The following is a 22,940-nucleotide window of genomic DNA, read 5'->3' on the forward strand; positions in this document are numbered from 1 at the left end:
CAGGTCTGCAGGACAGAGGGGCTCAATAGTAACTCACCTGGCCATTTTGGAAGCTTGATGGAAGACTCAGGACCTTCCTGGCATGGGGAGGGGGATGTTGTGTCCTCTGAGGATGGAGAAACAAATGTCAATCAGAGTCTGGAACGTCCCCATGGACACCTGCCAGTATTAGGGGCATCCAGAGGACAGAACCACATGCCTGAGCCTCCAAGGCCAGGTCACAAGAGGGCAGCTCAACTGTAAATGAGATCCTTATTTTAGCCAGCTGTACTTACAAACAAACACATTTTAACCAGTGTTTTAAAGATTACTGCAAGCCAGGCACTGTAGTATCTGTAATCCCAGCCTTCAGGGGGTGAGGCAGGGGGATTTTTGCAAGTTTAGAGTCAGACTAATAGGCACAAACTGAGTTGCAGGCCAGCTGAGGATGTACAGCAAGACCCTGCCTCCAAACAAAAAAAAAAAAAGCAAAATTTAAAAGTATGGGATTCAATAAAGCCTAGGTTTCCCGCTTTAGAAGGCCCAGTCAGGCTGGGCATGTTCTTACACCCTAAAGATCAACTGGAGGCCTGTGGCTTATGGCTCTGCTTGGATGGACAGACATGTTCCAGTTGTCACCCAACCCTCAGTCACACTCCCTGCTTCACCAGATCTCACACACCCTCCCTCAACATCCTCCCTCATGACCAGTCACCCATGAATGTGGCTTGCCCACCTCTTCAGGCAGCTCTGACTGACTGAGAAATATCCTGCCCCAAGCCCTCTGTCTTGGTTCCAAAGCCTTTTTTAGAGTCCCGGTTCTCACCTGTTTCATTAACACGGGAGGTCAGCGCAGGTTCAGGCATACTGGGCAGGTCAGCTGCAGATGGTGCAAAGGGGCTGGTGGAGCCCGGCCGCCCTGGGGATTTGGGGAGGCTGGGGACATTGGGGCTGCCTGAAGGGACTGCTTGGTTAACTTGGGGCATCTCACCTGTACGGAAGGAAAAGAGGAGTGTAAGAACCATTAAGGACTCATCCAGGAGTGTGCTGGGTCACTCCATTCCAACCACACTGTGGAGTGTGAACTGACTTTCCCAGGGTGGGGGTGCTGCATCGACTGAATAACTAGAGTTTCTGTGCCTGCAAAGTTGCAGGTCCAGAGCCAAATTGTCTTGGGGTGTCTTTAGCACCCACCCTCATAGACACTAACTGCCAAACCTCTGTGTTTGACCTAGCATCCTTAAGATTTGAGGTAAAAAATCCTTTTGGCAATGTACGAGGAGATGCCTTTTCCACCCACCCAAAGGCTAAGAATGCCAGCAGGTAGCATCTGAGGACTCTAGCAGAGGTACTCTACCTTGCTGTAACCTGCCTGGGGTTTCTACTAATGCATCTGAAAGATGACCTGGCTTATAACTCTCCTTGTTCTGTTACTATTAAAGTTCAATTAACTGTTGTCACGCTGGATTGAGGTATTTGGGGCATTGTAAATCTGTGTTCCTGGCAATAGTCTCTCCCATCTGGATCCAGAATAAATGATCTCTTCCTGCTGTTGAGGTGAGTGCTCGGTGAGTTTGGGAAGAGAGGAAATCTCCTAGTGAAGGCATTTCAGGGTGAAACTGGGGAGGAAACCCCAAGTTACATCCAGCTCCCATCCATGGAGTGGACATACTCTGCTCACTGGGAACTCAGGACAGATGCTTCTTGGCACTCCTACACTTTAGAAGTTGCTCCCTTAGTTCTGGGACACCATTATCTTAAATAGAAACAGTCATGCAACCCTAAAAGGAGCTTGTGGACTGTAGTCGAACCATCCTCATCCCTGAGAGTCCAGACATGCCTTCCCAGGGTTTATTCGAAGCCTCAGTATGGTGTGTCAACAGGCACTATTTAGCTGATCAGAGGAAAGGCAAATTAGAGAGCCGTGAAAGGATGCACACAAGACTGCTCACAACACACCGAAGAGGGGCAAGGGGACAGTTAACTCTGGAGTCTCTTGTTGTTTGGCTTAATGATGAGTTCCACTGATGTCAGAGTTTAAAAGTAAAGCTGAGGGTGCTTGCTTGTTTGTTTCAGGGTTGGGGAGATAGCTCAGTGGCAAAGAGCAAGAACTACTTATCCGGAGGTCCTGAGTTTGGCTCCCAGAATCCATGTCAGGCTGCTCACAACAACCTGTAACTCCAGCTCCAGAGAGAAGTCACCTCTGGCTTCTTCAGGAACTGCAGTAAAACATTCTCATGTGTGTGTGCACATACACAATTAAAACAAAATCTTTTTTAACTTTTTTTTTTTGATAAACTAAGCCGAGAGGAAATAGTGACACAGAAGCCTGTGAGTCTGGTCACCTCTGCAGACCACCTTGACTTTGGGGGAAATGAGGATAGAGGAAGGTGTTGTGGGGAGGGAGGATTCGTGAATAGGTGCTGTGTCACAATTCCAAGTGCCTGCAGGAGAGCAGGTCGCGGAGGGAGGAAGGAGAGACCCTCAGCTGCGATGCTGGCTTATACACTCACCATGGTAGATCAGAACACTGGAGAGACTTGTGCCAGCCCCTGAGATTTGCAAAAGTCCCTGGGGCAGAGTAGGAAGAAGCTGGATGTGTCCGATGGGGAGATCCAGACAGTTCAGTGAGGACCTAGAGGGGGGCCCTGCAGGAGACAGGAGGCAGTGGGCAGGGACCATCCACAGCACCCATTTTTATACTTCTGTTTAGTGATGTGGGGTGAACATTCAGCTCCCTCCCAAGGGGCTCTCATTTCTCACATCTTCTCCAATCCCTCAACATACCAGATGTCTGAACAGCTCCCTCCAGGTATAAATGGCTGGGCACTGGCTCTTGATTGGATAGAGTAGGTGATAAATAAGGCATGGCGGAGAGGCTTGCTGGCCCCATCAGGAAGCTGCCAGTCAATATGGGCATGGAAGAGGACTCGGCTGTGAGAAAGGGGTGGGTTAGAGGCTGGATGGACACTTGAAATGGGGTAGGACAGCAAGAATCTCTCTCTTGGGAGTTGAAGGAAATGCCTGTCCCCTCTGACCCCAAGAAGCTGGGTTGCTCAGCTGTTGATCTATGCCAACAATACCCAGCCTTTCCTTGTGGCTGGCCTTAGGGGCCTCCCTAGAAACCTCACACAAGAAACCTATGATTTGGCACCCATAACTCCGGCCCCTCCCACCCGGAGACAGCAGGTCACTAAACCCTTAGGAGACTAAGTGCCACCCTCAGCCTCCAGCTTCTGTCCAATGGATGGGGGCAGTACCATGTGCTCCCATGAGGGTGGACACAGCATTCTCTTCTACTGAATGGGAGACTGTGAGATGGGATGGGTCCTGCTCCCTCATCAGGTTGGGACTCCCTAAAGACTGAAGCTACCTCTCCATCATCTTGGGGGATCCATGGAAGCTAGTAGGAGAGAGGTTTGGAGGGGGCGGAAGATGAGTCTCCTACCATAGCGCAGACTGAGGAATCACCATCTCTGTTTGTTCCTAACTCACTCTCTCATAGCTGTGTGATCTTTGGCAGGTGACTTCATTTCTCTGAGCTCTTTCCTTCCCTCTCTCCCTTGGTCTCTCTCTTCGGATTTCCCTTCCTTCCATCCTCTCTTCCTTTTTCTCTCTCTTCCCCCTTCTTCCCTCTGTCCCCTCCTTCTTTCTTTCTTCTTCCATGATGCTAGAATACAACATATTGCCTTGTTCACAATAGGCACACATTCTACCCCCGAACTACTCCCAATCCTGATTCCTGGTGTTCAGTGCCGGCTTGTGCTACATTTGAGGAGGCCTATGCTCCTCCAAAAGTGGCTCTCTGGATCATATGCCCGTCTCACCTAGCTTCCTGTGTTTGGAATCCGTAGGGTGCTCTTCTGTGGAGCCTGCAGAGAGAACCCTGAGATCAGTGGCCCTGGGTTGGGATATGCCCAGCCATGGGAATTTCTTGGTTCTCAACAGGTCATGTGACCTTGCCTGAGGACTTGAGGTATTTTGCCCCACTTCCTCCCTACTCCTCACGGTGTTGGCCAGTTCTTGCTTGAGCCCAAGTCTCAGCTACAAGAATCTCGGCAGGTAGGTGAGAGGAGAGGAGAAGCAGAGGCACAAAGTCACAGATCAGGTGAAGTTAGAGCCCGCTGCTCTGGGCTCTGCCCAGGTTGCCCCCATAGCCTGCCAGAGAGCTCTAATGCTTCCTCTATGGATGCTATACCTTTGCAAGTACTTGTCCACTTGCAGACAATAGTGAAAAGCAGAGAATGTCTTAACAGATCAGTGGCAAAAACCATGTCCCTCCACAAGAGACTTGTACAGCCACCTGTGGGGCAGCCACCCGAGGACCCAGCTTGGGCCAGATGTGAAAGAGTCAGGATGCTGGAAGGTATGTGGCAAGTGGAATCATGAGCTGTATTTTACTAGGAAGGTGCCAAAAGGAGATGGGTAGAAGGATCAAGGAATCTACCAATGGGTGAAGCTCCTCAAGGCATATAGGTCCTAATATTAACTGTGGAATTCAAGAAGAGGGGAGATATGCTTGCTCACAGAGGGACTCATACCTTAGCTCAGTGTAGAGGCAGAGAGGGAGGAAGGGGCAGAGGGATGGAAGAATGGAGGGACAGAGGGAGAGAAGAAGGCGAGGAGGCAGGAAGGAAGGGAGGCAGGCAGGGAGGGAGGCAGGCAGGGAGGGAGGCAGGTAGGGAGGGAGGCAGGAAGGGAGGGAGGCAGACAGGAAGGGAGGGAGTCAGGCAGGAAGGGAGGGAGGCAGGGAGGGAAGGGGCAGGCAGGGAGGGAGGGAGGCAGGCAGGCAGGAAGGAAGGGAGGCAGGGAAGGAGGGAGGAAGGTTGGGTGTAGGGAAGAAAAGAAGAGAGGAAGGGAAGAGGGAGAGAAAGGGCAAAAGGAAAGACCAGAGGGGCCTGTGAAGTGGCTCAGTGGGTACAATACTTGTAATGCAGCTCAGAGACCGGAGTTCAATCCCCAGAACCACGTGCAGGTGAAAACACAGAACTGACTCTGCAAAGCTGTCTGACATGGACATGCTCATATAGCATGTGTGTGCCCACACACACAATAATAAGGAAGAAAGAAATTTGCAAAGAGGAAGGAAGAGAAGAAAAGAGAGAAGAAGAGAAGTGGGAGGGGTATTCTGGATACAGATCCTTGTGTTCTCCAACAGCAATCTGGAAATGCCCTCCAAGACATGGTAAGGGCAGAGAGTGAAATAGTGTGTGCATATGTATGTGTGTATTTGTATACATGTACATACGTTTGTGTGTATATATTGTGCATATATGTAAGTGTATGTTCATATGTATGTTGGTATATGTGGTGGGGGTGGAGCAGGTGAGTAGAGTATTTCTGACAAGGTTCAGAGGGGGAGGTAGACACAAACTGCCTTCAGGGGGAAGTGCTAAGGAAGGGATGAGCTGGAGACAAACTCTCCCACTGCCCATTCTTGGCACGCTAGATTACAGCACACACCAGATTCCCATGCCCACCAGTAAATAAATGCGCAAGGCCTGGGGTTGCAGCTCAGTGTAGAGTGTTTGTGTAGCATTCCAAAGGCCTGGGCTTCATCCTCACACACATACACGTGCTCATGCACACACACACCAACCTCACACAAGAAATCAACATAAACTGGAGAGATATCTCAGAGCACCATCCCCCTCTTCTGGCCTCTGTAGGCACCAAACACACACGTGGTACACAGACAAGCAGGCAGGTAAAATACTCATACACATAAAATAAACACACTAAAAAAGAGAGATAAACGTGAATAAGACAGTGACTTTATGTGGATGAGTGATCAGGGAGGGCTTCCTGGATGAGGTTGACTAATGGTTTGGAAGGACCTAACTATGGGAAGAGAGGAAGTGCTTCAGGAAGAGGGACAATGCGGCAGTCTGCATGGGCTGCAGCATGGGGAAAAGAGTGTAGCCAATGTAGTGTCTCTCTGTGAGCCAGAGAAGAGGAAGGATGGCGCACACAGGCCTCTCAGAAGGTATCCTGTGACAGCTGGAGGGTCAACAAAGCAGAGGTGCCATAATCTGTATGGCGAAGCACCCATGACCACTAGATGAGAACAGACTAAGTAGGCAAGAGACTGGGCAGGAGGCTCAGAGAGGTGTAGATACCTAGCCAAGGTCACATAGCCCATAAACAGCTATTCAAGATTCCAACCCAATCCTGGCTGAGACCACACCCATCGCTTAAAGAGACCCTCCCTCAGATACCCCAAGGGAAGGGGAAGTGGGACTCAAAAATCATTGAGGAACAGGAACCGAAGCAGCCCACAGAGATTCTACCAGGAGGAGGGAGCTTTGCTCTTGAGATGCCTGTTCCTCCCTGGGAAGCAGTGGCAGGGGTTGTGGTGGGGAGGCAGACAGGACTTAATGGAGTAACTGTGACCACAGCAGGCTGCAGAGATAAGGAGGGACGAGATCTGAGAAAGGCCAGACTAGGTCAAGGAGGGGCTCACTCACGTCTCTTCTGGGGCCTCTGTCCTGCTTCTCCAGAAACCTCAATGCTCTCACCGAAGCCTTCCTCTGCTCCAATGTGCTCTACTTTGGAGAAACACCAGAGACCCACGTCACAATCCCAGAGCCACCAGTAGGGTCTCTACAGTGAGTAGCTGTGACTGCCAGGCATTTCTTCAGGTCAGGAAGAAACCGAGGCAGGGCCACTATCAGCATCCCCCGACTTACTGAAGAGGTCCTTGGTGAGGCCCTCCAGCTGCGTGTCCTGAAACACGTACTGATCCAGTTCCGCTGCCGGGGAGGAAGCACAAAGTCAGGCAGAAGGTCTCCCGAAAGTCCTACCGTGGCTCCAGCCTAGGGGCTGCAACCTTCTGGGTCTGGTGCACAGTAGGGTCTCTATAAACATGGCTGAGTGTAGGCTGAATGAACAACAGGCAGACGTTGCCTTCCATGTAATGAGTAAAGTATGTGCTCATGAAAACATATCTACATCATAAAATAACTCCAAGAAGAACAGTAATGCTGGCCTTGGGGTTGAGTTCAAACTCAGTCTTTATTCTCCACTAGCTCCATTTGCTGGACAATCTTGAGCTGATTGCTTAATGTTTCTGGTTCCTGTTTCCTCATCTGAATAAAGAGAACAAACAGCACATACTATCCAGAGGTGGACACAAATGGTCAGACGTGTGTTAGGAGCATTCAACATGGTAGACCGGAGGCACTCCAGAAGTGATGGCAAACGATGTAGTACGTGACTTGGAGCTAGTAGGAAGACATTTGCATGACCGGGAACTCACTGTGCATGTGCGTGTGTATGTGTGTGTGTGTGTGCATGCACATGTGTGTATGTGTGTGTGCATATTTGTGTATGTATACTCACATGTACCAGTGCCATGAAATGTATGTAGAGATCAGAGGGCAACTAGCAGGAATCAGTTCTTTCCTTCCACCTTAAACTCAGGTCATTAGGCTTGGTGGCAATTGCCATTCACCCACAGGGCTACCCCTCTGGCCCTGAATCTCTTTTCAAAGCTGGACATGCCTCAGCAACCTGCTCAATCTCAGGCACTTCCTTTTCATGCTTAAGTTGGGACCTGGAAGTGAGGAAGCCCTGGCAGTGGATTTCACATCTGCTCCTGGTCATGTGCGTCAGCCTTGAGGCTGCATCACCTCCCTCAGCCTCAGTTTCCTCCTCTGTAAGCAGGAAGCTCTGACACCAAGGACTTGGTTGGCCATACAGTGTAGCAATGAACATGCTGCCAGTGTCAGTTGCTGCAATGGCAGACTCAGTGGCTCAGATGCAGGAGAAGGGCATGTGGTGTGTGCCTATGATCCTGCACTTGGGGAACTGAGGCTGGAGGGTTGCCATGAGTTTGAGACTGGCCTGGAGTGTATAGTGAGTTTCAGGACAGCCTGGGCTAGATAATACCCTGTCTCAAAAATAAAATAAAATGAACACAACACAAAAATCATAAAGAAAAGGAAAGAAAGAAAGGGAAGTACCATAAAGGCCATGGTTGGCTTGACAGTAATCAGGGAAGGGACCCGGCTCCCTTAGTCCTCCCTCCTTTCTCCCCACAGTCCTCTTCCAGCCCTAACTGCTCCCCCTAGCTACAATTTTGGTGGGAGAGAAATTTTTGTTGTTCAAGTTGACCCAGTGAGATTAGTGAAGGAGAATTTTTTTCTCTGTCCCTTCTCTGGTCTCCACCACCTTACCGATGTTGGCATAGGCCTCCCTGGTCTCTTCATCCCCTTCCATGTCCTGCAGCAGCTTACTGAACTGGTCACAGTTGATGGTGTCTGTGTCTGGCTCTGGAAGGGAAAAGCCCCTAGGGTGAATCCTGGGAATCTGGAAGGAGGGGTGATGGGGAAGGAGAGCAACAGTCTCCAGTTGAGGGGCCTTGCGATGGGCTGGGAGCTGTCCGTGGTCCTGACGCTTGCTGACTGTCTTAGCCAGCAGAAGGGAGGAACGAGGCTCACCTGAGCTGAGCTCGATCTCCTCTCCAGCCAGGTCCATCTGGTCGCACAAGTGGTAGAGGTGGAGGGGGTCAGCATCGCTGTTAAGGAGCTCCAAGTAGCTACCCTCTGGAAGCCCCAATTCCATGGTGGCACACAGACTATGACCTGGGAGGAAAGACACACTCACTCAGCTGTCTCACAGGTGGTAGGAAAAGGCAGAGCATGAACATCCAAGACTGTTGAGGGCTGGGAGTGGGAGGAGCCAGAGGGCGTGAACAAAGGGGCATCAGGTGCTGATATGGGAGTTTGAGGCCCAGCTGTGGGGCCTTACAAGTGACAAGTGACTTACCCTCTCTAAGTATCAGTTCTCTGGAGACATGGGGAGAACCTTGAAAGGCCAAGGGTGGCGTGGTGCAGTGTGACAGTCACATGGCAACCTCCAGTCAAAGGAAGTTCATTATGTTGGGGGACTCAGAGAAGGAACTCTCCTCTCCCAATTTGGATCCTCTCACCACACTAAATGTGCTTCCACTCACACCCAGGGCTCCCAATGCCTCTGAGGACCATGCTCCACATGTTTCTGCTTGCTTAGGAATTTCTTCAAAAGTCACTGAAATAGACCCTCTCCTCTGCTGGAAGTTCCAAAAGGGGTGGAAGGCAGAGATAACCCTGCTCACCCCAATGTGAAGAAGGGTTCTCTTTAGCTGCCCCAGCTCAGGGCAGACAGCTCAAGTCATGTGGGGCTGAACAAAGAAAAACCCTGCCCACTTAGCACCTGTAATGGTTAATCTTGATTATCACCTTGCCAGGATCTAGAATTACCAAGGAGACAAGCTTGTGGCCAGGCCTATGAGTTTCTAGACTGCAGTGACTGAGACGGGAGGACCCATCCTAAATGCGAGCAGCATCACACTCTGTGGGCCAGGGGTTCAGAACTGAGCAGCAGCGTGCATCTCCCTCTGCCTCCTGATTGTGGATGCAGTGTGAGCCGCTTCCTCCCTCTGCTGTCACTGTGCCTTCTGGATACAATGTCCCTTCAAACTGTGAGCCAAGCCAAGGGTCCCTTACGTTGTTCTTGTCAAGTGTTTTGTCACGGCGATGAGACCGGTAGCTAGCACAGCGCCCTGCCCCAAGCCTGCAGCACATTCCCGCCACTAGACTCTCCCCTCACCTAGGACCGGTGCAGGGAAGAGCGCACAGATACTCCGAGTTCCTCGTATTGTATGACGAGCTTCACACATGTCCCCCCTCAGGTCTCATGGCACCTTAACTAATTACATTCCTGTCTCTTGGTGGAGCACCAGATTACGATAGTGAGTGGCCAGCCACATCCTCTGCTGCCGCCATGGGAGGGACTGTTACTTGAGAAGAGAACATGTGGGTGACAAGACAGTTTCCTCTTCTGAGGAAATATCTGCGCACACCAGAGCGCAGGGGCTGCCTTTTGGCGAATGGGCCTTCTGCAAACTGCCCTTCCCTGAGGCTTCCACACCTACCTAAGAGGTCAGTGCGTTCCACCATTCCAGTCCCACAGTGGAGGCTTTGTTTTGTTTCTCTTGGGTTAATGACAATGCTGTGAGATGAAGGGTTCAATGAACTCAAGATTTTAAAGGTTCCCAAAGTGTCCACTAAGTGGACAACAAGTGTGATGGTAGCTGCTGCTGTGCTGCAGTTACGAAGATAATAATATTTTATGTGTATAGGCTGATGTGTGAGGGAAGTGCTCATGGTGGTCAGAAGAAGGTGTTGTAGCCCCAGAGATGGAGTTACAGCTGGTCAGAAGAAGGTGTGGTAACCCCGGAGATGGAGTTACAGGTGGTCAGAAGAAGGTGTGGTAACCCTGGAGATGGAGTTACAGGTGATCAGAAGAAGGTGTGGTAACCCCGGAGATGGAGTTACAGGTGTTCAGAAGAAGGTATTGTAGCCCCAGAGATGGAGTTACAGGTGGTCAGAAAAAGGCGTTGTAGCCCCAGAGATGGAGTTACAGGTGGTCAGAAAAAGGCATTGTAGCCCTGGAGATGGAGATACAGGTGGTCAGAAGAAGGTGTTGTAGCCCTGGAGATGGAGATACAGGTGGTCAGAAGAAGGTATTTTAGCCCCAGAGATGGAGTTACAGGCAGTTGTGAGCAACCTGATGGGGATGCTGGGGACTGAACTCTGCTCCTCTGAAAGAGTTGCAAGCAGCATTAACACTTGAGACATCTCTCCAGGCCCATATAATTTTTAAAACATGAACAATACTGTATTCTTGCTACCTTGTAAGCTGTCTGGAATTTGGGGGGTGGTGACCCTGTTCCAAGAGCTCATGGAAGAAGATGAAGACTAGGATTGGGCAGGAGGAGGCAAGTGCCATAGACAAAGGAGGAAATGGCTTTCAGGCCTGTGTCTCAGAGTGGGCAGGAGGTTCAAGACCATGACACAGAGGAGACTGACGGAAACTGCTACTCTCAGCTAGGACTTTCACTTCCTTCAGGGGCTTCAGGTGATCTCAAGAGACAGAAGAGAAACGGAGGCACGTAAGCAATATTGAGAGACTGGGCGGTGATGTAGCTCAGTGGTAGATCACCTGCCTAGCATGTGAAAGACCTTGGATTCCATTCCCCAGAGCACACACATGCACTTACACACACACACACACACACACACACACACACCACAGAAAGCTGTGCTGAGGGACTTTGGAGTTTAGAAGGGAACAGGAGGTCTGGTATTTCCTTTGAAGTCAGGAAGCTTGGAAGGCTCATGTATGAGAAGGTTCACATCAGGAATCTCTGGAAATGCTGTAATTGTTTGACTCTTGGATGCCACTGTGAATGACAGGTTGAAGTATGGCTTCAAAAGCGGGCCTTGAATCAAGTCCATGATATTAGTGGTTTTGTTTCCTAAGCTAATGAGTATATTTGAGTGGTCTGTGTGTGCACACATGTATGTTCATATGGCCAACACAATGTTTCTTTTCAGATCATACAACCTGCTGTTGCTAACAACCCCAATTCCTGACTCTCCTCTAGAAGTTAGTGATTCTCAGTTGTGACTTCTTCAGTTCCTGGTTTGCACCTCTTGCCTTGGAGGCTGTCTCAGGTCCTTCTGACTTGGCCTGCTGCAAAAGACAGCTCAGGATAGCCACTGGGACAGGGTCAGTATGACCTGAGAACCACAACTGTCCAGAGCACAGAGATGTCAAGGGAACACAGGGCTGCAGCTGTGTGGTGCCGGGAAAGGTGATCTGAGATGAATTCGCCCTCTGGTTGTTCTCGCCCAAGAACCCTCAACCATCTTGGCATTTCTATCCCAGCTCCCTAGCTCCTCTGGGCTCAGAGCAGTCACCCAGCATATGGCAAGATATAGTAATTAGAAAAACTGGAAATAGATTTGGTTTTGGTCCCTGGCAGCAACCCACAGGGCTTTTCCATGGTGGAGGTGGGAGAGAGGAAGCAAGGGTAGCCCAACCATGGGATGACTAAGTTCACAACAACCCAATGGCACAAAACCAAAGCAAGAGTCATGGGCCCTGAGAGCCAAGCCCTGTCTGCTTTGGAGGCTGTGTAACTCTGGGAAAACCCTTTCCTGCCTCCAGTTACCAAGGCTGTCATCTATTACATAAGAGAGTTGCAGGGGAACAATGGCTTTCAAGTGACATTTTACAAGGATTCCAGATCCTTTAACAAATAAGAAAAAGTTGTTGTCTGAAAGGGCATTGAGGAGCCCAGAACCTCCTTTTCTCTAAAAGGGGCTTCACAGAATAGTTTAAAAGCACAGCTGTAGCTGGGTGTGATCATACAGGTCTGCAATACCAACTGCCCAGGAAGATGAGGCAGGAGGATCATGAGTTTGAGGGCAACATAGGCTTTATAGTGAGACCTCATCTCAAGCACACAAAACAAGAACACTGAGATCCAAGCCTGGTGGAAGGTCTTGTGACACCAGCTTCAAGTGGCAGCAGGAAGACTGCAGGTTCAAGGCCAGTCTGGGGATATAATGAAAGGGAAACACGGGGTTGACATATAGAGAGCCGTCACTCAACATGGGGAGGCCCTGAGTCCTTCCCTCAGGACTATAAGACAGAAGCAAACAGAACAGCTCCCAACAACTTTTCTGAATGGAAGACACTGACCCAACTTGTGTAGTGCCAACTTCACGTCACTCCAAAGGGTGCTAGAGCCTGGACAGAGCCACAGAGGAACAATGGTTGGAATGTTGTAGTTTATTGGGCAGGGAAACCACTCTGGAAGACACTGCCATCATGGACATGCTGACCCAAACCCACACTGGTCCAAACTCATGGAATGTGCCCTACCAAGACTGAACGCAAACTTAGGCTTTGATTTTTAAGTGAATATGAGGTGCTGTTGCAGGGTCATAGATGGTGACGTGGACTGCTAAGGGATGCAGGTGGGTAGCTGGGGAGGCTATGCATTCATGGACATGGTAGATGAGAAAAAAAAAACACAACTCTCCGACTTCTCTTAAATATCACTGCAACCCCAACAATGTTTCAAAAATTGAAAAAGCAAACAAGTAAACAATCTAAAGAAGATCAAGACTAGGGAGATGGCTCAGGCACGAAAATGCCTGCTACACAAGAGCGAGGGCCTGAGTTTGGATCCCCAGGACCCACATAAGAAGTCCAGCAAGGTCGTGTGTGTCTTATTCATAGTGCCTGAGCATGGGCACAGGCAGATTTCCCAGAACTCACTAATCAATCAGTGTAGCCAATCAACGACCTCCAGGTTTAGTGAGGGACCTTGTTAGAATAATAAGATTTACACATATTACCCTCACACCCACATGCACATGTATACACACGAACACCATACCACACACACAGGATGGAGAGAGAAAGCAACAACAATGAAGGCTGGACATGGTGTTAAGTGCCTGTAGTCCCAGCCCTGGGAGGTATAGACAGAAGGATTCCTGGAGTTTACTGACCATCTGCCTAGCCTAGTCAGAGAGTCCAAGATTCCAGCAAGAGACACTATCTCAGAAATGTGGTCCTCAGGTGGACAACTCCTGAGGAATGACACCCAAAGTTGGTCTTTGGTTCCAACATGCACGTCACGCACACACATATAAAGAAAAAAATCGATGCGAATAAGAAAAAAGGAAGGGAGGGAGAGAGGAAGAAAAGAAGAAAGAAAAATGGGAGTGAAGAAAAGGAGAGGAATCAAAGGAAGAAGGAAGAAATGGAAGAAAAGAGGAGAGAAAGGAAATGGAAGGAAGGAGGAAGGAAGGAAGGAAGAAGGAAGGAATAAGGAAGGAAGGAGGAAGGAAGAAAGGAAAAAAGGAAGGAAGGAGGAAGGAAGAAGGAAGGAAGAAGGAAGAAATAGGAAGGAAAGAAAGAAAAACCATTTCACACTACAGCTCAAGAGTGACACCCACAGTGCTCTGACTTGATGCATCAGCCTGTGTGGATGCTGGACCACCATCCAGCAGCTTGTGGTCCCTGATAGGTCTCCCTGGGAATAACCAAAGACATGCCACTTCTCCCAGAGGATGTCTTCAGAATTCATGTACCAGTCCCCTACCCTTAGCCTGGTGGTACTCAGAGGAGGGAAAATTAATGTTAGATGATGTCACTAGGGTGGGAACCTCATGGTTGGGTTAGCAAAACCCTTCCTCAAAAGAGGAACAGTCCTGAGGGTACACTGGCTCCATCTTACCACATGACATCTCTGCCATACTAAGATGCAGCAAGAAGGTCCCTGGCTGGGTCCACAGCCAAACTCTTTAACTTTCCAGAGTTCAGACTTTAAGCTCAGCCTACCTCCACCTGACTGTGATGCTCAGTTTCAGCGTCAGAACACGGACAAATACCCCAACTCACACCTAAGCATAGGTCCAGGCAGGGCACAAGGTCTCCTCTCTTCGTTTTAATCTGAGATATCTCAGAGAGTCAACTCCTAGGCTCCCTAGGGGATGTGCTGTGATATGCAGAGTGACCTCACTGTAGTTGCGTCCCCCCTCTATCCAGCTCTGCCTCTGTCCCATAGTGCACCTCACTCCAAACCCAGGCTGCCTCTGATATGAGCATCTCCAGCTCAGTGCTGGGTTCTATGGGAGCCTCACCTCTGATGATATTTTAAAATACATTTTCCCGGATATGAACTGGAAATCATATGGAAGAAACTCACAGAAGACTCCACTAGTGTCTAGTACAAGCAAGCCTCCCCATCTGTGCTCTGAGCCCTGAATGGAAGCACCCACTGAACCACAAACAGAGCAAATGCAGCCTCCACAGGTACTGGTAAATGGCAGGCATCTGGGGCCTAGGGAAGGAGAAAGGGGACACACTGGGAGAGCTGCCAGCACCCTGTCCCTAACAAGAACCCCTCCCCTGCTCCAGGCAGTCCAATGTGTCTGAACATTCCTGTGGCAATCAGTGGATTGCAAAGAAAAGCCAGCATATTTTGCCAGAAAGAAACCCAAACCAGAGACTGAGCAGGGAGAAGGAAGGTCTTATGGCTGTAGTTTATCAAAACAGGGTCCCAAACTCCAGCCCCAACCATGACGTGAATTAGGAGTGGCCCTGCTTTCAGGGAGGTGAAGGTGGAGACCCAAGGCCTTCACTGAAGGACTTTCACAGGTCAGAGCGTGGTGAACATGGTGCCTGCACGTTCTGCCTTGACACTTCCTTCCCCCGTGTTAAACCATTAGGTCACATTCCTAAAGCTAGCCACACAGGGCCATTCCCTTATTTGGCCACTTCCTTGTGCCTGACTGACTCCTGAGGCTGATCACCAAGGTTCAGCTATCAAAACACCAAGGTCCAGCAGCCAAAATTCATCATTTGGCTACACCAACTAACATGTCCAACCGAGACTTACATAATGCAGATTTCCCCAGGTTTCTTCTTAAAAACTGTCCTTGTGCAACACCTGCTGCTGTCTTTATCTGATCCAGAGGTGGCATCCTCCCTCCCTTGTCCCCTTCAGAGTAAATAAATCTCCTTTGTGCTGAGAATTTGGGTCTGGTGTGTTCTGTGTTGACTCCGAGGTCCCAGTCTTGACCTTGAACATGCTTCCAAGGGCAGGAATCGCACAGCAACATCCTGCGCTCACACCAAGCACAGGGTCTTCAGCTGAGCCCGGGAGCTGCACTTTTTGTGGGTTTCGTTATTTGTTTTTGTTTTCAAAGGCAGGGTCAGGCTATGTTCTATACCAGTTTGGTCTAGAACTCATAGCAATCCTCCTGCCTCAGTTTACAAATGCGCACTGACATACATGGCACTTAGCCTGTCTGGTGTTTTCTGGTGGTCAGGGGATACTCTCCGAGTTTCGATGCCTGACAAGTCTGAAAGCTTCACTCAGAGAGTCTGGGACTGCTTTACTGTCATTTAATCTGCGTCTCTTCCTCTCCAGGTGTAATTACCATCCCAAGTTTCGCCCCTTGTGGTGGGATAGAGAATCTAGAGCCCTGTGTCCCAGACATGAGCTCTGTCACTGAGCTATGCTCCCAGGCCTTGGATTTGGGATTGATATTCCTTTGGAGGGCATTTTGTTTTTCTTCTGAGATGGGGTCTCTCTGTGCAGCCCAGGCTGTCCTGGAACTCAGCTCCCCTGCCTCAGCTCTCAAGTGCTGGTTGCCAGCGTACACTAACTCTATCTGGCAGCTACCTACATGTAACACCCAGAACCCCCCATAATGCTCCTTTCCTCACACCTGACGCTGAAGAATGAGTGGAGCTGGGGCTGAAGAGATGGCTCAGTGGTTAAGAGTGCTTGCACCTCTTGCAGAGGACTTGAGTTTGGACTCCAGCACCCACGGCAGACAGCTCATGGCTCTCTGTAACTCCAGCTCCAGAGGATCCAACTCCTTCGGCCTCTGCAGACACCTACACTCATATGCTCATGCCCCCATGCATACACATGCACACCTACACCTAATTAAAAACGATACAAAAATAAATACTGTTTTAAAAAGAGGGGAGGCTTAATTCCCAAAGCCCCATGCCTATTCCTTTGCCATGCAGACTCCATATCTTGCCTGGCTCCTCCCATAGTTCCTTGCATTCTGCCATATTTCCCATACTTCCCCTCAGCTGGCATCTTCAGGGGCAGGTCAGACACTTCTTCCATTCTTCTGGGTTTCTTTTTGAAAGCATCTCGGCTGCCCTCCATAGAGCGACCTGACCCTTGGCGTAGACTTCTCCACAGCCTCATCTTCCTTTCCTCTAACTCAGTGTTTTCCAGTCTGCTCTGGACTGTTGCTTGACAATACCCAACTTATTTACTCTAGTATCTTCCATAACTAACATTGTGAAGAAACACAAATGTGGGCTGATTGGGATTATTCACGATGATGATGATGATGATAATGATGAGATATGGTCTCATTTTTTAACCTTGGCTGTCCTGTAACTTGCTATATAGACCAGGCTGGCCTTGAACTGTCAGAGATCTGCCAACCTCTGCCATCAATGAGCTGGCATTGAAAGCATGTGCAACCACATGTTTGGGGTCTTTGTTTGCTTGTTTGAGAAAGGATCTCATTGTATCTTTCAGCCCCTAAGTACTGGGGTTACAGATGTGTGTCCCTGTCTTACTCAAATATACTTATTTTAAAAGAAAGTTACTCAGGTGGTAGAGATTACTCAGCGGGTAAAGGGGGTTCCCAGGAGCCACAAGCTGGAAGGAGAGAATTGGTTTCCACAGGATGTCCTCTGACCTGCACAGGCATGCCATGGTACTGGCTCCCAAACCTACACAACCAAATAAATGAATAAATGTACAAAGAAATAAATGAAAACATCTGGCTGGGTGTGGTGGTTCATGCCTGTAATCCCAGCACTCCGGGGGCTGAAGGAGATGATGGCAGTGAACACAGCATGAAGCCATTTGGGGCTAGAATGAGACTAAAGCATAGAAGAAAAGAAGAAGTTTTTGAAATTAAAAGCAAGTAGCCAAGCAGATCATTGACATCAATATTACAAGTAGTCCATAGACTGCTGGGTGTGTTGGTGCTCACTTCATTTGTAATCTCGGCACTTTGCAGAGGCAGAGGCAGGAGATTGCCAGCATGGGGTACAGAGTGAGAACCTTATACCCAGGTCTCAAAATTATAACCCAAACAACTACAAATACAACAAAAAAGGAAAATAAGACCAAGTTCAAAGGCAGAAACAAGCTGCGTACACCCCAAAGCTGCCTACGAGCATGACACATGATCTCTCTGTGTTAGGTTATTCTTCCCTTGTTGTGCTCGTTCCCGGGGTGCAGCAGAGATGAACCCTGAAGATGGGCTAACAAAGGAAGGCAGACACCGAAGGACTGCACTTACACAAAGCACTCAGAGCAGGCAGAATCAGAGAGCCAGATGCAGAATGGAAGTCACCAGGGATCAGGAGTTAGTGCTCCAGTGCCCAGAGTTTTCATTTGGGAGTGGGGAGGAAAGTTCTAGAAACAGAGGTAGTGATGGTTCCAGAACACTGTGAGCATGCTCAGTAGTAGATTTAGGTTGCACGTTTTCACCATGATTTTACAGTAATACTTCCTATCATTGTCTTGAGCTGCCAGGAAACAATGATGCCACCTGCCACCAAAACAAAACAGCACTATTGAAATAGCATCAACTTCTCCAGCACTGTGTTAACATAGTGGCAACCCCCTGGAACCTTCAGCTCTCAGGGGACCTGAGAGGGAGGATGGCATGTTCGAGTCTTGCTGAGCTACATCTAGACCTTATCTCAAAAGAGGGGAGAGAGAGCTAGCGAGATGTGCCCAGTGGGTAAAGGCGCCTGCGGCCAAGCCTGACGAGCTACATTCAATCTCCAGGACCCTCGTGGTGGAAGGAGAGAACCAGCTCTTGCAGGGTTGTCCTCTGACCTCCACATATGCATGTTGGTACATGTGCCGCCCCTTTCCACACCACAGCTAGATAAATAATAAACAAAATGCAATTACAAAGAGGAGGAAGAGAAAGAGAAGAAGGGGGAAGCAATGAGAGAGAGACCAGAATGAGGAAGTGGAAGAAGAGCAGGGGGAGGAGGAGGAAATCACTAGTCTGTTAAAGACACTGACAGTGAAGCCCAGATTCTCTTTTGAGTAAGGGTTCCCCGAGTGAGAAGCTTCCTTGGCCACTGCCTCTTTGTGACACTCCTTTGGGTGTGCACCAGGTCTCTCAAAACCCTTTCCTTCTGACACACACTGGTGGGTTTCCAAAGCACTCCTGCGTGAGTTGGACAGCTGTCCAGAAAGCTCTTGTGTTTTGCATGTTCTGCAGAGCAGTGAGGGAGAAGGGAAGCCACTTGTCAGCCAGGATAAGTGAAGACAAGCCTGAGAGTCAAAGCTAGAAGCTTCCCCGCCCTAGCCACTCCCCTGATTGCCCGAGACAGAGCCTTGGCACAGCATCCTCCAGTCAATTTCCAGAATGTATGCCAAATAAAATCTCTGGCCCATCAGATGACCTCTGCTCTACTAACTGCCAGGTTTCTCTTTGATAGTCTGCTCAGAGCCCACAAACATTCGTGGGAATTCACGTCTGCTACCCAGGTAGCAGACAGGGTTCTCAGGAGATCTGGGTTCAAATCCTCTCAACAGCTTGCTTCATGACTTTTGACAAAACAAAATCAAACATAAACATATTAATTAATAAATGTGATTATATACACTTTTATAAGTTATGTGTATATATAAATTATATATTGCTTGATTATGAGTTTAAAATAAATTAATATATGTGAATATATTAGCATGTACTTAAAAACAACAACAAAAGACCACTTCCCCAGACTCAGTTTCCCCAGATAACATTAGTGCTTCTCCTTGAAAGTCGCTAGAATCAGCACGGAGAGGTTATTTAACCCAGGTTCCCAGACTATGCACCTAGGGAACACCTGTAGGACAGAGATAAGGCCTGGTACTCCAGGGCCTGCCTGAGACCTTGAGGGGGGGGCTGGTACCCCCGAACCGAGCCTGGAGCAGAGGACCATGTGACCAGGGACCTGCCAACAACAGTCTCCCAGATTTCCCAAACCTGGGCTACTGGGACATACATCTGTGAGGGCTTCTCCCCACCTTCATTCCGAGCCTCAAGGAAAGCACCTTTGGCTACACCAGGCTACAAAGGAGGAAAGCCAAGTTTCCTTAATTAAGTTTCATCAATCTGCCTGAGAAATTGTATGTATTTGTTTGGAAGCATTGCTTAAGACTTTGCTCAGAAGTGAGGAACCACTGGCCTTGAGAGGAAGAGGTCTGCTTTGTGAGGGACTAGGTGCATGAGGCCTAGGAGGAGAAGGGAGCCGTGGAACTCTGGAAGAGAGTACTTGCTTAGGGTCCCATACAAAGCTAGGCACAGCGGCTGCCCTTATAACTGCCTGGGTCTCCAGGAAAACTTTCCCCACCCCTTCTGGCATTCATTGCAACTCTCTTTAAAGGATGTGGCAAAGTAAGGCGGAGATGCCTCTGCCTCACCCCCTATATGGTCATTGCCAGAACTCTGCACCTTATGTGCAAAAATCCTCACAAGAAGTGCCCTGTACCCAGACTCCAAAGTGGTATGTCCCAACAGGCAAATGAAAGTTCAGAGAAGGGAATTCCCTGGTCCAAGGTCCCGAGTCCCTCCTTTGCGCGCGTCCCTGGGTAGATGTCGAGGACTGGTGAGGTGCGCACCTGCCTTTCTGCCAGAGCGGCAAACACTCCGCAGTCTCCCCTCCCCTGCTCCCCGCGCCCCTCCCCCACCTCATGCCCTCCCCGTGAGCTTTGCGCACAGCCTAGGGGCTCTGACTCCCAGCTCCCAAGTCCCTCACGCAGACCAGGTTCGGAGAAACTTCCCTACCGTCTGCACACCCGTCCAGCTCTTTCCAGCCTGGCCGTCTGACCTCGGGCAAAGAGTTGCCGGCCTCAGAACTTCAGATTCCCAGTCGCACCTTGGCGACATCTACCGCGGCAATGCCTCAACTCCTGCTCTCTGCTAGTCCTCTTCCTGCGCCAGCGCCTCAGCGGCTCCTAGGAGCTTGGGGCGGGCAGTCTCCTGGCAGCCACCTCACTCCTGCTCTGTGGCGGCTCCCCCCACCATCCGCCTTTCACTTTCTATCTGCACCTCCAGCTTTGGGCCAAAGAAAGAGATAAGCACCCTCCCTCCTGCGCGCGACACCGACCACGTGCTTTCTCAGAAGCATACACATGGCAAACCCAGTTTGCATGGACTGAGTGTCCCCAGAGACTCACCCTCCAGGCAGATCTCACTTAGGCCAGCTCTTGGGTAGGAAGAGAGGGCTTCAGGGTTGAGGCGGTGGAGCTGAGCTCCAGGGCAGGTGTTTGACTTTGCAGGCCATGTCACCTACAGCCCTGGCGGCCTTTTGTTTCTCTCCACTCGGTCCAACAACTACGGATAAGCTGCTCCTTGAGGGCATTTAGACTGAGACTCACTAATAAAGCTCTTAGACCCTCTGCTTTTCCAGGACATGCCTCCTTGGAGAGGTCACTTCCCCTTTCATGGCTAGATTTCCTCATCTGCGGCGAGGTGCTCGGTCAAGTTCGATTCTGACCTCTCTCCCCACCTAAAACACTACTTCCCACCCAGAACCGTCAACTGCTTGAACACTTGCCACTATGGTTTAGTCGGTATATTTCAGGGTCGTCTGAGAAAAGGGGTCCAACCCCTTCTAACCATACAGTAACATTTACCAAGGACCCCCATGACAGGAGGTTACTCCAGAGAATCAGGTACTACGCCCGCACTGTTCGATTCTCGCCATTACCCCACCCACAGACACATTCCTGTGAGCCCGCTGTGTGACCGCTGAGGAAAACTGAAACTCGGGGCTTAGCAGTGGTTCAGAGGCACAACACAGATGCAGCCAAGAGTGTAGCTGGGTGATGAACCTACTGCACTGTCTCCAAAGCAGATGCTCCACAAGAGAGTCAATGCTCACCGTCTGTCCCTGCACCTACTCCTCAAAACCACTCGGAGACCAGAGAGAGTAGAGTCTGCCAGAAGCTCTGTGCCTACCAGATACACACCAGGCCCGATTACAGTTTGGGGAGTGTTAAGCTTCCCAGGGATGCGGTAGAAGTCTACAGAGGCACGCCTCCAGTTACCCAAAGACAGACCTGGGCTTGAGATGTAGCTCAGGGGTAGAGAGCTTATTTAGCGTGCCCAGGATCTTGGTTCAATATCCTCAGGGAAGCAGAGAAGGAGAAAAAGGAGGGAAAGAAGAGGAGGAGATGAAAGACCAGATAACTCCCCAACCTCAGCAGAGCCGAGTGCTGCCAGCACAGCCCTTAGACATCTGAGTGCTGAGAAAGACTCTTTGCCAGGCATCTAGAAGTTTCCAGTGTCTCTCAAATGAAAAGACTTTCCATAGGCCCACCCCAGTGGGATACAGACCCTTTTTCTTACCTCCTCTACCAACTCACAGCAGCAGCGACTCTGTCTGTCCGGCAAGCCCCTCACCACGCCTGTGAAAGCTATAGTCATGTCAGTTTTGTATCCCCTCCTTTTTACCTTGCAACTCTGGCAGGTAGGACCCAGAAGGGCAAGGAACCAGGCCACGCATGATGTGGAGGGCAGAGATGCACAGTGTCTGGGGTTCGGGTGTCCCTCCTGGGTGTACTAGACTTCTTCAAGAAGGTCCTCAGATGTCCAGGTGAGAAGCAGGTGACCTCACCACTCGCCTGCCTCCCTAGACCAGTCAGGAGCCCAGGGCCTACCAAGTTCAGCTAGCATGCAAAGGAAGCAAGTAGGGGACCAACTGAAAATGGCAATGAAGCCCAAACGGTTCATATCCTGTAGCTGGATACCCTCTAATTTGCCCATATTCCCTTAGCCACCCACAGCTTCTTATTTAATTTCAGTTCCTCATTGCAAGCCAAATTGGGTGACCACAGAAGGCTGCACATTGGCTAAGACACCTGAAAGGATGATTGCTATGGATCCACACTGGTGCCCGCTGCCTTCTCTGCCATCTTCTGCAGGACAGGGCCTGCATCAGATTCCCACGCATGCCCACAAGACACCAAAGGGCTGTTAGGTTTGTGGGGAGTGCTAGCTCCTGCTCCCTAGTGTCACCCTCGTGGACACAGCAAACTGCTTTGGATTTCTCTGGAAGGGCCATCATTTTTATTCCTACATGTTGAATTAAAACCCAAGCTGCACACGGAATGTTGACTCTAAGAGTGTAGCCTGAGAGCTCGCTGGCTCAGGGCGACTTAGTTGTGATAAGCAACAATGAGTCACAGACAGAGAGAGTGAGCACCTTTTCACTCTGCCCATCCTTCAGGAGACATCAGTGAAAAAAAGTTCTGGTTTGGGTGACTCTGTTTTGAAAGCCTCACAGATGGCAGCTCCCCATCAGGGAGCAATATCTGGCTTGAATCTACTAATATTGCTCGATTTTTTTTCTTTAAAAATGACTTGCTGGGGCTGGGGCTGGAGTTGGGGCTCTGTTGGTGAGGTGTTTGCCTAGTATACATGAAGCCCTGGGTTTAATCCACTGCACAAGCCAGATGTGGTGGTGCATACATGCGATCCCAGAGTTCAGGATATAGACACAGTAGAATCAGAACGTTAAGGTCACCCCAAATGCCGCAGAGAATCGGA

The 22,940-nt window shown here is 49.8% G+C and overlaps 1 protein-coding gene across 2 annotated transcripts in view; it reads right to left on the reverse strand.

Moving 5' to 3' along the window:
- The window catches only part of Ciita (class II major histocompatibility complex transactivator), a 51,433-nt gene that overhangs the window by 21,551 nt on the left and 6,942 nt on the right, over window positions 1-22,940 (reverse strand). The window contains exons 1-10 of one of the 2 annotated variants that reach the window (XM_057776026.1): window positions 20,175-20,305; window positions 8,421-8,564; window positions 8,157-8,252; window positions 6,669-6,731; window positions 6,447-6,527; window positions 3,807-3,851; window positions 2,767-2,913; window positions 2,493-2,627; window positions 806-970; window positions 38-106 (exon numbers count right to left, since the gene is read on the reverse strand). In XM_057776026.1, coding sequence (XP_057632009.1) covers window positions 38-106; window positions 806-970; window positions 2,493-2,627; window positions 2,767-2,913; window positions 3,807-3,851; window positions 6,447-6,527; window positions 6,669-6,731; window positions 8,157-8,252; window positions 8,421-8,544 — 925 coding nt within the window. In that variant the 5' untranslated portion in view covers window positions 8,545-8,564; window positions 20,175-20,305. Of the gene's footprint in view, window positions 1-37; window positions 107-805; window positions 971-2,492; window positions 2,628-2,766; window positions 2,914-3,806; window positions 3,852-6,446; window positions 6,528-6,668; window positions 6,732-8,156; window positions 8,253-8,420; window positions 8,565-20,174; window positions 20,306-22,940 lie in introns of those variants that run through there. The other variant, XM_057776024.1, reaches the window with a different exon arrangement.

Source organism: Chionomys nivalis, chromosome 7 (assembly GCF_950005125.1).
Source record: "Chionomys nivalis chromosome 7, mChiNiv1.1, whole genome shotgun sequence".
Taxonomy (NCBI): Eukaryota; Metazoa; Chordata; class Mammalia; order Rodentia; family Cricetidae; genus Chionomys; species Chionomys nivalis.